The 16,332-nt window shown below is 48.3% G+C and overlaps 1 protein-coding gene across 3 annotated transcripts in view; it reads right to left on the reverse strand.

Annotated features, from left to right (window-relative positions):
* Positions 1–16,332, reverse strand: part of Ap2a2 (adaptor related protein complex 2 subunit alpha 2) — a 78,746-nt gene that overhangs the window by 41,032 nt on the left and 21,382 nt on the right. For all 3 annotated transcript variants that reach the window (XM_070009763.1, XM_070009764.1, XM_070009762.1), the window contains exons 2-4: positions 12,053–12,121; positions 7,955–8,097; positions 281–474 (exon numbers count right to left, since the gene is read on the reverse strand). In XM_070009763.1, coding sequence (XP_069865864.1) covers positions 281–474; positions 7,955–8,097; positions 12,053–12,121 — 406 coding nt within the window. The remainder of the gene's footprint in view (positions 1–280; positions 475–7,954; positions 8,098–12,052; positions 12,122–16,332) is intronic.

A 16,332-nucleotide genomic window follows, 5' to 3' on the forward strand; every position in this document is an offset into this window, starting at 1 on the left:
CCTGAGGCAAGCCTCAGACAAAAACCTGGATGCTACTGAAAAATAACTAGAACAAAAAGCGTTGGGAATGTGGCTCAAGTGGTAGCAGAGGGACTGCCTAGCAAGCACAAGGCCTTGAGTTCACTTAATGAGTCAGAGAGGAAAATCCTAACTGGGAATGTGAACTCTACCACTGCACATCCTGTTGCATAAAACAGACAAGCGAGATGGGGCCTGAGTCGGCCGTTACACAACTGATCCGTCCACCCAAAGCACACTGTCCGCAGCACCAGATACGTACCCCGCTACGAGGGTCTTGGGGATCTCTCCAGCGAACGCCTCAGCCATCTCCCGGCTGCCCACGCTGGCGATGCAGTGCAGGGCCAGGCCCATGAAGGTTGGGTTGCGGCTGGCCAGGTCGTTTTTGATGGCGTTGTTTATTAAGCGGATCAACTCACTGTTAGAATTCACCAACACGGAGATGAACAGGTATCCCTGTGTTCCAAGAAGGCAGGAGACAAAGAGCTTATCACAACTGACTGGGACGTAACACACGATGCACAGACAAGCAAACCTTTGAAAACCTCTGTCACCATCCCCACAGAGCAGGTGAGACCTCCATCACCATCCCCATAGTACACAAAGAGACCTCCATCACCATCCCCACAGTACACAAAGAGACCTCCATCACCACCTCCATCACCATCCCCACAGTACACAAAGAGACCTCCATCACCATCCCCACAGTACACAAAGAGACCTCCATCACCATCCCCACAGAGCAGGTGAGACCTCCATCACCGTCCCCACAGAATATGGTGAGACCTCCATCACCTTCCCCACAGAGCAGGTAAGACTTCCATCACCATCCCCACAGAGCAGGTGAGACCTCCATCACCATCCCCACAGAACATGGTGAGACCTCCATCACTGTCCCCACAGAACATGGTGAGACCTCCATCACCATCCCCACAGAACATGGTGAGACCTCCATCACCGTCCCCACAGAACATGGTGAGACCTCCATCACCATCCCCACAGAGCAGGTGAGACCTCCATCACCATCCCTACAGAACATGATGAGACCTCCATCACCATCCCCACAGAGCAGGTGAGACCTCCATCACCATCCCTACAGAACATGGTGAGACCTCCATCACCTTCCCCACAGAGCAGGTGAGACCTCCATCACCTTCCCCACAGAGCAGGTGAGACCTCCATCACCTTCCCCACAGAGCAGGTGAGACCTCCATCACTGTCCCCACAGAACATGGTGAGACCTCCATCACCTTCCCCACAGAACATGGTGAGACCTCCATCACCATCCCCACAGAACATGGTGAGACCTCCATCACCATCCCCACAGAGCAGGTGAGACCTCGAGCACCATCCCCACAGAGCAGGTGAGACCTCCATCACTGTCCCCACAGAACATGGTGAGACCTCCATCAATGTCCCCACAGAACATGGTGAGATCTCCATCACCATCCCCACAGAACATGGTGAGACCTCCATCACCTTCCCCACAGAGCAGGTGAGACCTCCATCACCTTCCCCACAGAGCAGGTGAGACCTCCATCACCATCCCCACAGAGCAGGTGAGACCTCCATCACTGTCCCCACAGTCCACAATGAAATCTCCATCACCTTCCCCACAGAACAGGTGAGACTTGTCCCAAAAGCTCACTCTTCACTCTCAGGAGCACACAAGCTACATGGCTGCTACACGGTTGCTACAACCCTGCCCTGCCTCAGCATTCCTTCTAGGGTACATTCCAATCGTCATGCATCTGAGTGTCTGGAAGCCATACATCTTTAAATCAGGGAGAAAGGGGCCATGGCCCAGAGGACCAACCTTGGCATTACTCATTAATAAACAGACTATTCAGAAACTCAGCTGACCGCTATCCACTGCTCGCTCTCAACCTGTGTCCCAGTCACACCTCTACCTAACCAAATCCCAGCCCAATGTCACCATTCTGTCACCTCCTCCTCTTCACACACAACCACAAGAGTCACTCACACCTTTCCTTCACGGGACACAGCAATCTTCTCAAAATATCTCTGACCACACACTTCCCAATTAAATCACAGCCCACTTCCATGGCTCCCAAGGTAAAGGTCCTAGGGAGTCCCCCCCCTCCCCCCCTCCCCTCAGCCGCCTCCCACTGTGTACACCAAGCCCCGCTCTTCCATTGCCCCTTCTCCACACACCTGCACCCCTCCTTCACAGAGCCAATATAGGGCCCTGGCCTCGGCAGCACCGTGTGTGTGTGTGTGTGTGTGTGTGTGTGTGTGTGTGTCTGTCTGTCTGTCTGTCTGTCTGTCTGTGTGTCTGTCTGTGTGTCTGTGTGTCTGTGTCTGTATGTGTTGTGTGGTTGTCTGTGTCTATGTGTCTATCCTGAGGCAGCACAGTGTGTGTGTGTGTGTGTCTGTCTGTCTGTCTGTCTGTGTGTCTGTCTGTGTGTCTGTGTCTGTATGTGTTGTGTGGTTGTCTGTGTCTATGTGTCTATCCTGAGGCAGCACAGTGTGTGTGTGTGTGTCTGTCTGTCTGTCTGTGTGTCTGTCTGTGTCTGTCTGTGTGTGTCTGTGTATCTGTATATGTTGTGTGGTTGTCTGTGTCTATGTGTCTATCTATCCTGAGGCAGCACAGTGTGTGTGTATGTGTGTGTGTGTGTGTGTGTTTTGTGGTTGTCTGTGTCTATGTGTCTATCCTGAGGCAGCACAGTGTGTGTGTGTGTCTGTCTGTCTGTCTGTCTGTCTGTGTGTCTGTCTGTGTGTGACTGTGTGTGTCTGTGTGTCTGTGTCTGTATGTGTTGTGTGGTTGTCTGTGTCTATGTGTCTATCCTGAGGCAGCACAGTGTATGTCTGTCTGTCTGTGTGTCTGTCTGTGTGTCTGTCTGTGTGTGTCTGTGTCTGTCTGTGTGTCTGTATGTGTTGTGTGGTTGTCTGTGTCTATGTGTCTATCCTGAGGCAGCACAGTGTGTGTGTGTGTGTCTGTCTGTCTGTCTGTGTGTCTGTCTGTGTGTCTGTGTCTGTATGTGTTGTGTGGTTGTCTGTGTCTATGTGTCTATCCTGAGGCAGCACAGTGTGTGTGTGTGTGTGTGTGTGTGTGTGTGTGTGTGTGTGTGTGTTGTGTGGTTGTCTGTGTCTGTGTGTCTATCTGTCCTGAAGCTTAAACCAATACAGAACCCTTGCATCGGCCACACTATGTGTGTGTCTGTGTGTTTGTGTTTATGTGTTTGTATGTATGTATGTATGTATGTATGTATGTATGTATGTATGTCCCAGAGCTTAAACTCAGGGCCTGGGCACTATCCCTGAGGGGTTTTTTTTTGCTCAGAGCTACCATTTGATCCCCAGCTCCACTTCCAGCTTTTTGATGGTAAATTGGCGGTAAGAATCTCATGGACCTTCCTGCCTGGGCTGGCTTTAAACCAGGATGCAGATCTCAGCCTCCTGAGAAGCTAGATTTACAGACATGAGCCATCAGAGCCCAGCCACAACTGGGCTTTTTTGTGTGTGATTGAACTCAGGGCCTGGGTGCTATCCCTGAGCTCTTCTTGCTCAAGGTTAGTACTTGAGCCACAGCTCTACTTTTAACTTTTTTAGGTGATTAATTGGAGATAAGGGTCTCACAGACTTTCCCACTCGGGTAGCCTTCAAATCAGGATGCTCAGATCTCAGGCTCCTGAGTAGCTAGGAGTACAAACGTGAGTCACCATCAGCTGCTGCTGGTTTTTACTGGACTATCTGGTGCCGTCACCTCACTGGGCAGCAGCAAGCTGACATCTGCTCTTAGTCACTGTTCTCCAGGGTCTTCCAGCACACTGCTTAGTACAGGACAGACACTAAACTCATTTTTTTATTTTTGTCCTTCCTTGTTTCCTTCCCTTCCCATCTTTCCTTTTCTTCCTTTCTTTAATGCGGTACTAGGAAATGAACCCAGGACTTCTCGTTTGCTAAGCAAGTGCTCTACCACTTACCACTTGAACCATAAATATCGGGGGCACGTTTGAATCATGGTTCACACTTGCATAGTATGTTTTAAATAGTCTCATTAACTTTGTGAAGGCTGGGCTAGAACTCACAATCCTACTGCCTCTGGCTTCCATGTAGCTGGGATTACAGGAATGTGCCACATCCCCTGGCTCACTCCACATTTTTGGGGGGGTAGGGGGTGGTCGTGGGGTTTGAAGTCTGAGCCTGGGCGAGGTCCCCAAGCTCTTCAGCTCAAGCACTCTACCACTTGAGCCACCACGTCGCTTCCAGTTTTCTGGTGGTTAATTGGAGATTAACAGTCTCACGGGGGCTAGGAATGTGGCTTAGTGGCAGAATGCTTGCCTAGCATGCATGAAGTCCTGGGTTCAATTCCTTAGTTCCACATAAACAGAAAAGGCCAGAATTGGTGCTGTGGCGCAAGTGGTAGAGTGCTAGCCTTGAACAAAAGAAGTTCAGGGTCAGTGCCCAGGCCCTAGTTGAAGCCCCAGGACAGAAAAGAAAAGAAAAGAAAAGAAAAGAAAAGAAAAGAAAAGAAAAGAAAAGAAAAGAAAAGGGAGGGGGAGGGGGAGGGGAGGGGGAGGGGGAGGGGAGGGGGAGGGGGAGGGGAGGGGAGGGGAGGGGGGAAGAGAGAGGAAGAGAGAGGAAAGAAAGGGAAGGAGGAGAAAGAAAAGAAAAGAAAGAAAGAAAGAAAGAAAGAAAGAGAGAGAGAGAGAGAGAGAGAGAGAGAGAAAGAAAGAAAGAAAGAAAGAAAGAAAGAAAGAAAGAAAGAAAGAAAGAAAGAAAGAAAGAAAGAAAGAAAGAAAGAAAGGGGGGAAGAAGGGAAGGAGGGGGAGAGAAAGTCTGTCTCATGGACTTTCCTGCCTGGGCTGGCTTTGAACTGTGATCCTCAGATCTCAGCCTCCAGAGTTCTAGGATTATAGGTTTGAGCCACTGGCACCTGGTCCATAAATTTTTATTAAGAAAAGATCTGGGGGAAACTAAAAGTGGACCCCAGCCTATCACCATGCACCAACATCAACTCAAAATGGATTAAAGACCTTAACATTAAACCTGAATCTCTGAAACTACTGCAGGACAGAGTAGGAGAGACACTTGAACTAATAGGCACAGGAAGGAACTTCCTGAACAGAGTCCCAGGGTCACAACAAGTTGGAGAGAGACTCGACAAATGGGACTACCTTAAAATAAAAAGCTTCTGCACAGATAAAGCTATCGCAACCAAGCTAGAAAGACAACCAACTAATTGGGAAAAAATATTTACCAGCAATATATCAGACAAGGGGTTAACATCCTGTATATACAGGGAACTCAAGAAACTAATCCCTCCCAAACCTAACAAACCAATTACTAAATGGGCAAGGGAACTAAAGAGGGACTTCTCAAATGAAGAAATAAAAATGGCAAAGAAACACATGAGGAAATGTTCATCATCCCTGGTGGTGAAGGAAATGCAAATAAAGACAACCCTGAGATACCACCTTACCCAAGTCAGAATGTCCCACATCCACAAATCAGCCAACGACAAATGCTGGAGGGGATGTGGAGAAAGAAGAACCCTATTACACTGCTGGTGGGAATGTACACTTATACAACCACTTTGGAAAGCAGTCCGGAGGGTCCTTAGAAAGCTAAAGATTGACCTCCCTTACGACCCAGTCATACCACTTCTAGGCATCTACCCTGAACAACAGGAACCAATATACAAGGACACGTGCACCTCCATGTTTATTGCAGCACTGTTCGCAATAGCTAGGATATGGAAACAACCTAGATGCCCCACCACAGATGAATGGATCCAAAAATTGTGGTATCTATACACAATGGAATATTATGCAGCCATTAGAAATGACAAAATAATGGCATTTGCAGGGAAATGGATGGAGCTAGAAGGAATCATGTTGAGCGAGGTAAGCCAAGAACGAAGAGACAAACAGTACATGGTCTCCCTGATAAGTGGATTCTAAATCCAAAATGTTAGGTGATATGACAAAACTAACAGGACTTAAGAAACAAAGAATTCCCACTCATCTGGTTGAACCACTACCAAATATCCCCATGCTGCTGATCACATATATGGTATATAACATGTGAGCACCGTTATATATTACAGACTGTGATAGACAATTTGCTCCAGGAAAGTTAGAATGAACTTGTGACTTTAAATGAGCATCATTATTCCACAATACTGTGAATTTCCGGAAATTAGGTAATCACTTAATCACAATCAAAAAAGAAAAAAAAAAGAACCTCGGGGAAGGGAGGGAGGAGATGGTAGGGGGAAAACAATGGAGGGGGTAACAATGTTCAAGAGGAAGTGTACTCATTACCTCACTCATGTAACTGTAACCCTCTGTATAGTATCTTTACAATAAAAAAATTAAAAAAGAAAAGAAAAGATCTGGGGCTGGGAAGGTGGCTCAGTGGTAGAGCGCTTGCCTTGCATGCCTGAGGCCCTGGGTTCCATTTCTCAGCACCACATAAACAAAAAGAAAAAAGCCTGAAGTGGCGCTGTGGCTCAAGTGATAGAGTGCTAGCCTTGAGCTGAAGAGCTGAGAGACAGCGTCCAGGCCCAGAGTTCAGGACCCACGACCGGACCCAAAAAAAAAAAAAAAAAAGAAAAGAAAAAGTAAAGATCTGGGTGTGCTCAGGGCACTGGTCCAGGACCCCACGACACTCATGTACCTGTCTACCATGGTACCTCAATATCCTCAGGGCACTAAGACTACCAAACGCCACAGGTGCTCGTGTGCTGTCTACCCCAGTGCAGTGTGTATGGGAGGACCGTCCCCTCTGCATTCCACCTCCTGACCCTGTCGGTGCCGTGTGTCCTTCAGACACAGAGCCACAGGGCAAACCCACCTGCCACTGCTGTCATTAACAAGACTGGGAACAGAGAGGCTGAAGATGGCCATGTGGGCAGCAACAGGCACAAAGGAAGGGTCAGAGTGTGCACCAAAGACAAAAGGGGCCGAAGGAGAAGGTGCATGCCTGTATTCTAGCCATCAGAAGGGCAGGGCAGGGGATGACAGTTCTAGTCTAGTCTGCTGAGAGTAAAACTTAGTCTCAAAAACAAGTAACAATAGCTGGGTGCCAGTGGCTTACTCTGGTCCTCCTAGCTACTCAGGAGGCTAAGATCTGAGAATCATGGTTCAAAGCCAGCCCCGGCAGGAAAAGGCTGGGAGACTCTTATCTCCAATAAAGCACTAGAAAACCAGAAGCAGTGATGTGGCTCAAACAGTAGAGCACTTGCCTTGAGCTGAAGAGCTGAGAGACAGTGCCCAGGCCCAGAGTTCAAGCCCCACAACCAACAAAAAAAAAAGAAGAAGAAAAAGAACAGAAGGGAATAGGAAAGAATGGGAGAACAGATGACACTGTGCAAAAGGAAATGTACTTACTATCTGACATATGTAAATATAAACTGGTTGTGTATCACCCAACAACAATAAAGCAAATTAAAATTAAAAAAAAAAAAAAAGCTGCGGACATGGCTCAAAAGGTAGTATATTTACTTAGCATGCACACATGGCCCAAAAGATAGTATACTTACCTAGCATGCACAAGGCCCCACGTTAAATCCCCAGTACTGGGGCGGGAAAGCTACATTGGAAGAAAGGGCACCCCCTCAGAACTCCACGCAAACAAAGACCCTCCTTAGAGCTGATTTAAGACAAACCTCCAGGGGCTGGGAAGGTGGCTCAGTGGTAGAGCGCTTGCCTTGCATTCATGAAGCCCTGGGTTCGATTCCTCAGCACCACATAAGCAAAAAGAAAAAAGCCGGAAGTGGCACTGTGGCTCAAGTGGTAGAGCGCTAGCCTGGAGCTGAAGAGCTGAGGGACAGCGCCTAGGCCCAAAAAAAAAAAAAAAGACAAACCTCCACTGTCCCAGCCAACGAGGCTGGTGCCAGCATGGAACAGGAGGAAGGAGTCTGAAAACAGTCCACTAGGCACACAGCCCTCCCTGTGACCATACTCACAATCTGCTTTTCCGTGTATCTGTTTGAACTCAGCAGGTTCACAGCCTCCATGTGTCCAAAGTCAATGTCGTGACCAAGGAGAAAGATGAAGAGCAACTTGCACACGTACTTTTTTTTACTATAGCCATCCAGAGCTTTGTCACCTATACAAAACGTGAAGAAAGGGTTAATCCCAGGTGGTCAGGGTAGGTAAGGCAGAGAAATGAGCCATAACGCCACAGCAAGGCATGAGTGGGGCCTCCCATGGGGGTGTGGGGCCTGGACCAGAGCTAGATTGGAGTAGAACAAGGACAGCACTTCTCATCTACGTGGTATACACCAGAATCCAGAAATACCGTTTCACTCTTCACTTCTTTAGACTCAAGACCAGGACTCAAACTTGGCACTTGATACTATTACTCACTGGCTGGCATTCTACCAACCAAGCCATGCTTCCAACCCCAGGGTTGGTTAGCTTTTTTTTTTTTTGACAGTGGAACCAGAGCATCTGGCATCAAGAACGCTGCCCCCCAGTTCAACCCCGCAGCAAAACCCCAGCGGGGTCTGCAGGGCTTCCCTCGAGTGCTACAATCCCAAAGTCACAGGAGCCAGGGAAGCTGGAAGCCTCACCTTGACCTGTCAACTTAATCTTTTAAATAAGATCAGTAATTTAGGCAGGCGTACACACTCCAAATTATCTTTTACCTCAGAACACTTTGATGACAAATCACCAAGTCATAAAAACCACACACACACACAAACACCCTAGGACTTGTATCTTTACTGTAATTGCAACATGACTGAACACCTCTCTCAAGATTACCACAAAGAAGCTCCAAACAGTAATCAGCAGAATACAAAACCCCACGAGTCACCAAGAGCCACTCGGGGCTGCCTGGGAGGCGCAGGAGTCCTCCTGAGCCCACCGAGCTGTATTCTGGGGTGGGAGGGCGACCTGTGACATCCCACCCTTCACAACGATGGGAGCAGCAGGCCTCCCAATCAGAACATCCCAGGGCCTGGCTTTAAAGTATCAAGACCTGCCGGGCGCTGGTGGCTCACACCTGTCATCCTAGCTACTCAGGAGGCTGAGATCTGAGGATCTCAGTTCAAAGCCAACCCAGGCATGAAAGTCCGTGAAACTCTTTCTCCAATAAACCACCAGAAAACCGGAAGTCGCGTTGTAGCTCAAGTGGTAGAGCACTAGCCTTGAGCTGAAGAGCTGAGGGACAGCGCCCAGGCCCAGAATTCAAGGCCCAGGACCCACAAAAATAAATAAATAATAAAGTATCAAGACTTAAGGGCTGGGAAGGGGGCTCAGCGACAGAGTGCTGGCATGCATGAAGCCCTGGGTTCGATGCCTCAGCACCACATACGCAGAAAAGGCCAGAAGTAGTACTGTGCCTCAAGTGGTCAAGCGCTCGCAAAAGCAGCTCAGGGACAGTGCCCAGGCCCTGAGTTCAAGTGCCAGGACAGGCAATAAATACACACATACACACACATACATACATATGTAAATAAATAAAATATCAAGCCAGTGCCGGTGGCTCATGCCTGTAATCCTAGCTACTCAGGAGACTGAGATCTAAGGATCTCGGTTCAAAGCCAGCCCAAGCAGGAAAGACCGTGAGACTCCTATCTCTGATTAACCACCAGAAAACCGGTGGTGCTGTAGCTCAAGTGGTAGAGCGCTCACCTTGAGCTGAAGAGCTGAGGGACAGTGCCCAGGCCCAGAGGTCAAGCCCACGACTGACAATAAAATAAAATAAAATAAAATAAAATAAAATATCAAGACTTAACACTGCCCCTAGGGCTCAACAGGTGCTATGCCAACTAGTAGCAACTCAACTCCAGTTTCTGCAACAGCTGCTCATACAAGATATTCACTCGAAAGTGCAGTAGTAGAGCTCAATGGACACTAATGAAAGTGACCTACACAACTTGTGGGTGGAGATGGGAGGAAGGGACTGGGACAGAGTAAAGGAATGGAAATGTACTCATTACTTGACTTATGCAATTGTAATCCCTCTGTACATCACCTTTATAATTACAAATAATAATTTAAATAAATAAAACTTATAAACAAGTTTAAAAAATTCATTCAAGCCCCCCAAAAAGCACCCATTTTGGAAGACTCTAGGAGTCCGCAGGGCAGACTGCTGCAGACCCCACACCTGCTCAGGGTCCAGTGCCAGACTCTCTTGGACTCATGGTTTCTGGCCAATTGCAGGTACTCTCTGGGCTAAAGTATACCCAGGAGCTTGAGCCAGGTCCCAAACCTGCAAAAATACACCAAAATTTGAAGAGCATAAAGGAGTGATTGGGCTTCCCCAAACGTGCTGAAGACTAGAAACTAAAACCGTGCTGTACAATTCTTCAAAGTGAGCATGCTCAGGGAAGAGGCGGCCACCTGGAGAAGGTAGGACTGGCAGAGCCGGAAACACCTGACATCCCTAGAAGTGCTGTAATTCCTTCCTAACATTTCAAACATCTAATGGCCTCAGGCAGGGCATTCCAAATACTTAACATCCACCTACCTCTGCAAGCTGCTGAGCAGCGTGGTTCCAATCCAAGGGAAGACCAAGACCTATGCCAGGACATACACAGGGACATGCATGTGCGTGTGTGTGTGTGTGTGTGTGTACACATAAACCATAAACATATTGTCTAAAGCATGGGAGGTTTACAATAGTTTAACTCACTGAACAACCAACTCATAGCTTAACAAAATAAAGCTGAAATGTTAGGTCATCAGGAGTGGGGAAGGTCCAGAGGAGGGTGCAGACAAGACAAAGGGTGGGTGAACATAGTTAAATGTTCAGTGTATGTATGTGAAAATGGAACTAAGTAACTTGAGAGAATGGGTAGGGTTGGGAGAGACAGGGAGGGAGGGTGCGGAGACATTGTTCAAGAAATACTGTACTCATAAATTAATATTTTGAATTAAAATCCCTCTGTACAACTACTTTAAGATAGTAATAATAGGACCGGGAATGTGGCTGAGTGGTAGAGCCCTTGCCTAGCATGCATGAAGCCCTGGGTTTGACTCCTCAATATTACATAAATAGAAAAAGCCAGAAGTGGCACTGTGGCTCAAGTGGTAGAATGCTAGCCTTGCGCAGAAGAAGCTCAGGGACAGTGCCCAGGCCCTGAGTTCAAGGCCCAGAACAGGTACCACACACACACACACATATAATATACATATATGTAATATACACACACATATAATATACAGATATGTAATATACATAATATAAATGGAGGGTGAAAGGAAAGCCATTAAAGAAAGCAGAAAGAAAAAAATTAACAGACTCTCCAAATAGGGAAAAGATTTCCCTGTCACCCCATGAGGAAAAATCCCAAAGAAAAGAAGTTCTTGTGTGTGCAAGTCCTGGGGCCTGAACTCAAGGCTGGGTACTGTCCCTGCGCTTTTTTTTTTTTTTTTTGGGGGGGGGGGGGTCCGGTCTGGGGCCTGAACTCTGGGCCTGGGCGCTGTCCCTCAGCTCCTCAGCTCAAGGCTAGCGCTCTACCACTTGAGCCACAGCGCCACTTCCGGCTTTTTTTCTTTTTGCTTATGTGGTGCTGGGGAATCGAACCCAGGGCCTCATGCATGCAAGCCAAGAGCTCTACCACTGAGCCACCTTCCCAGCCCCCCTGCGCTTTTGTGCTCAAGCCTAGTGCTCCACTCCAGGCTTTTTATGGTTAATTGGAGAAAAAAGTCTCATATACTTTCCTGCCCAGGCTGGCTTTGAACCACCATCCTCAGAACTCAGCCTCCTGGGTGGCTAGGATTACAGGTATGAGCCACATGCGCCCATCTCCAAAGGGGGGACAAATTAAGCGGAGGAAAAAACAACAACAACAAACAAACAGGACCTATGCCAGGAGACACACCATCCAAACAATTGACATGAGCTATTCCCACAACCCGGGAATGCCAGTGGACTGACTCTTCACGGGCTTCAATTACTGACAGCCATGATAGTAACTGTACTGAGAACTCGATTTGGTGGGGAGGTGGCAGCGGCGGGGTGGGAGGAAGATGGGATCAAAAGATCCAGTCCTTACTGCAAAATTTTATTTAAAACAGGACCCACCGTGGGAAACCCAAACACTTACCCTTAAATTTTGACCTAATATTTGCCAGCTCTTTGTTTATCCTCTTTATTTCTGCTTCTTTACTTTTGCCTGAAAAAGAGAGAAAAAACCAAAAATGTTATTTAACTGACTCCAAAAAGCACCTGTGCCACGGTAGAGCCTACACTGAGAAATGACCACCAGAATCCTAGCTAAGGAGAAGTGAAGTCCTATAGTCTCTGCTCAGCCGCGTGTTTTAATGCAGGAAGAAAAACCAAAGACAGAAGGACAGACACAAGCAGCCCCTGGCCTCGCGCCACTCAGGAGCCCGGTGCCTGTGCGGCCATGTGCTCGCACGGCTGTTACCCCCATCTTAAAACTCCACCTTTGTCCCACTGCTCTGAGACTGGAAAACATTCAAACACCTGCTAAAGGTGTTCCATAACAAGCAACAGCAGTAACAGTTTACTCCTGAGACTGACAGTGAAAGCACAATAGCCGCCATGCAGCTCCAGCTCTCTTCCTTATGAAATCCACCAACATAAAAAATTCTGGTAAGTCCACTTATGTAACACACAACGAAGCTCCAGATCTCTCTACTGTGCTAAGATCAGACAGAAGAATTGCCAGTTACACAACTGCCAAACCTTCACTAAGTAGAACATCGGTTTCTGCTAAACTTCCAGCCCTTCCACAAGGCCTGCAGGGGCACCTTGTGTTAGATCTCAGACAAAATGACCTGTTGTTCCACTCCACCTGGACTGGCATGCCGCTGGGCCTACAGCACACAAGTAGTAAGTTTAGGACTGTGTGCACAGGGGAGTCTGTGACTGTGTGCAGGTCACTTGTTGAAAGCTCCAGTGAGGTGGACATTGAGGCTTTCTCTCAAGCGAGTTACACGTGTGGGGGTGCACTGGCAGCCCCCCCACCATCAGAAGCCGCCCTCCAGGCCCCCTGCCGCAGAGCCCCAAACACTGGACCTGCCTGTATCCTCCGCTTCACAGGGCCCTCTCAGCTTATCTGCCCGCCAGCAGCACGTCCTCCTTGGGACACTCCCCGAGTATCACTTATCTCCTGCTGCACACCTGCTCGTGTAACAGCACTCAGAATTTGCTGGATTAGGAAGCACTCCGGGGCCAGTGCCACCCCAGCAAGCTCCAGGCACACAGGTGGATGAGACTGAATATGGAACCTTGCTAGAAGTCCCACAGCTGGTGTTCAAGCCTTTGCTTTGGCCACATGGGAACCTGTTCAGTTTCTAACAGTTCAGGAACATTAATCTGATATCAAAACAAACTATAAGATGGGCTGAGAGGTGGCTCAGAACAGAGCACTTGCCAGGCAAGGCCCTGGGCTCCCTTCCTACTACCATAATATAACAACAACAAGAAATAGGAAAATATCGAGGTTCAATTCCACACAAAGAGACTATAAGTAAGGAGTCATCAAGACTACATGCTGGGAAGCTCAGATGCTCAGGAGGCAGACATAGGAGAATCTAGGTCAGGGGCCCTACAAAGAAAGGTTTCAGACAACTTAGCACAATTCCATGGGACAGCTCCATCCTAGGTGTGGGGACATCTGCGGTCAGTGACACACCATGGGATGACAAGGACAACAAGCCAGGCTTCTGTCTACCACAGTTCTCCCTCGCCAAAACCACACTCCATTCCCAGCCAGGCTTTACCTTGCAGGCAAAGATCTTATGGGAAGGAGGGAGGGAGGGAAAAAAGGAGGGAGGGAGGGAGGGGGGAGGAGGAGGAGGAGGAGGAGGAGGAGAGAGAGAGAGAGAGAAAGAAAGAAAGAAAGAAAGAAAGAAAGAAAGAAAGAAAGAAAGAAAGAAGGAAAGAAAGAAAGAGAAAGGAAGAAAGAGAGGGGGGCTGGGAAGGTGGCTCAGTGGTAGAGCGCTTGCCTTGCATGCCTAAGGCCCTGGGTTCGATTCCTCGGCACCACATAAGCAAAAATGAAAAAAAGCTGGAAGTGGCGCTGTGGCTCAAGTGGTAGAGCGCTAGCCTTAAGCTGAAGAGCTGAGGGACAGCGCCCAGGCCCAGAGTTCAGGCCCCATGACCAAAAAGAGAGAGGGGGGAGGGGGGAGGGGGGAGGGGGGAGGGGGGAGGCTGGGAACCTGGCTTAGCGGTAGAGTGTTCGCCTAGCATGCATGAAGCCCTGGGTTCAATTCCTCAGTACTACATAAACAGAAAAAGCCAGAAGTGGCACTGGGGTAGAGTGTGGTAGGGTGCTAGCCTTGAGCAAAAGAAGCTCAGGGACAGTGCCCAGACCCTGAGTTCAAGCCCCAGGACTAACCCAAAAAAAAAAAAAAAAGATGAGCTTTAGGCATCTTGATGTTAGAAATAAATATGTAAAAGGGTAACATGCCAGCCAGAAAAACTGGCCTGCCAGTCTGACTTTGGCCCTAGCTACCCTGTGCTGTCCACATTTGAAATCCAGCAGATACTTCCTACACTGGACTTTGGAGTGGTATGGCTAACTAGTGACCCATTGCTGAGACCAAAGCATGTTGTGATTTGCCTCAGTAAGTCAAAGGAACACACTGTGGGACAGGCATGGACTGAGCTTCTGGGCTCAAGCTAATTCCTCAGCAACAGGCTGGTTAATCATTTCTTCTGCAAGCTGAACTCATCACCTACAGTATTGGTATGCCAGAACAGCTCAAACTCCAACATATAAGACAGGAATCAACAACAGGTTCATTAGAAAATACCAAACTAGGACCATAGAGCGGTGCTGTATTTAGGAGGGTAGGCAGGAAGGAGGACTGTGAATTTGTAGCCAGACCAGGCAGTATGGGGAGTTCATTATGTGACGCACACACCCTTGGGGTGCTCAATGCGGTTTCCATTTGTTTTCTTTTTTTTTTTTTTTTTTTTTTTTTTGAGCCACGTGAGCACCACTTCCAGATTTTTCTGAGTAGTTTATGGGAGATAAGAGTCTCACAGACTTTCCTGCCTGGGCTAGCTTTGAACCACAATCCTCAGATCCCAGCTTTCTAAGTAGCTAGGATTACAGGTGTAAGCCACCACAGCCCAGCTCTGCCTAACATTTTGTGTATATGTGTCAGTCCTGAGGCTTGAACTCAGCCTGGATGCTGTCTCTGAGCTCTTCAGCTCAAGGTGAGTGCTCTACCACCTGGTCCACAGCGCCATTTCTGGTTTTCTGGTGGTTAACTGGACATAAGAGTCTCACAGACGTTCCTCCCAGGCTGGCTTTGAACTGCGATCCTCAGATCTCAGCCTCCTGATTAGTTAGGATTACAAGTGTGAGCCACCGGCACCCAGCTCTGCCTAACATTTTTATGTTTGTTTGTTTGTTTTCTTTGCCAGTCCTGGGACTTAAACTCGGGGCCTTAGCTCTGTCTCTGAGCTTCTCTGTGCTCAAGGCTAGCTCTAGCATATGAGCCACTGCAGCACTTCTGGCCTTTTCTGCGTATGTGGTACTGAGGAATCAAAGCCAGGGCTTCATGCATGCTAGGCAAGCACTCTACCACTGAGCCACATTCCCAGCTCTGGTGGGTTTTTTTGTTTTTTGGGTTTTGTTTTGTTTTTTTGCTTTTGGTGGCCCTGGGGTTTGAACTCAAAGCCTTGGGCTTGCTAGGCAAGTGCTCTGCCACTTGAGGCAAACCTCTCTCTAGCTTGTTTTTTTTTTTTTTTTTTTTTTTTTTTTGTCGGTCGTGGGGCTTGAACTCTGGGCCTGAGCGCTGTCCCTCAGCTCTTCAGCTCAAGGCGAGCGCTCTACCACTTGAGCTACAGCGCCACTTCCGGTTTTCTGGTGGTTTATTGGAGATAGGAGTCTCACGGTCTCTCCTGCCCGGGCTGGCTTTGAACCACGATCCTCAGATCTCAGCCTCCTGAGTAGCTAGGATTACAGGCGTGAGCCACCAGCGCCCGGCTCTCTAGCTTGCTTTTTGAGGAAGATTCTCACTATGTATCCCAGATTGAAATTGAACTCGGGGTCATTCCTGTCTCTCAAGTTTACAGAAAACAGTTGTATGCCACCAAGCCCTATCTAACATTTTATTATTGGGCTATTTGCCTTATAATTGAGCTTCTTTAAATATTCTAGGTTTAAGCTCTTCTTCAAATATATTATTTTCAGAGATTTTTTTTTGGGGGGGGGGTCCGGTCATGGGGCCTGAACTCTGGGCCTGGGCGCTGTCCCTCAGCTCTTCAGCTCAAGGCTAGTGCTCTACCACTAGAGACACAGCGCCACTTCCGGCTTTTTTCTTTTTGCTTATGTGGTGCTGAGGAATAGAACCCAGGGCCTCATGCATGCAAGGCAAGCACTACCACTGAGCCACCTTCCCA

This window comes from Dipodomys merriami, unplaced genomic scaffold, assembly GCF_024711535.1.
Source record: "Dipodomys merriami isolate MVZ:Mamm:240054 unplaced genomic scaffold, mDipMer1.0.p SCAF_78, whole genome shotgun sequence".
In the NCBI taxonomy this organism is placed as follows: domain Eukaryota; kingdom Metazoa; phylum Chordata; class Mammalia; order Rodentia; family Heteromyidae; genus Dipodomys; species Dipodomys merriami.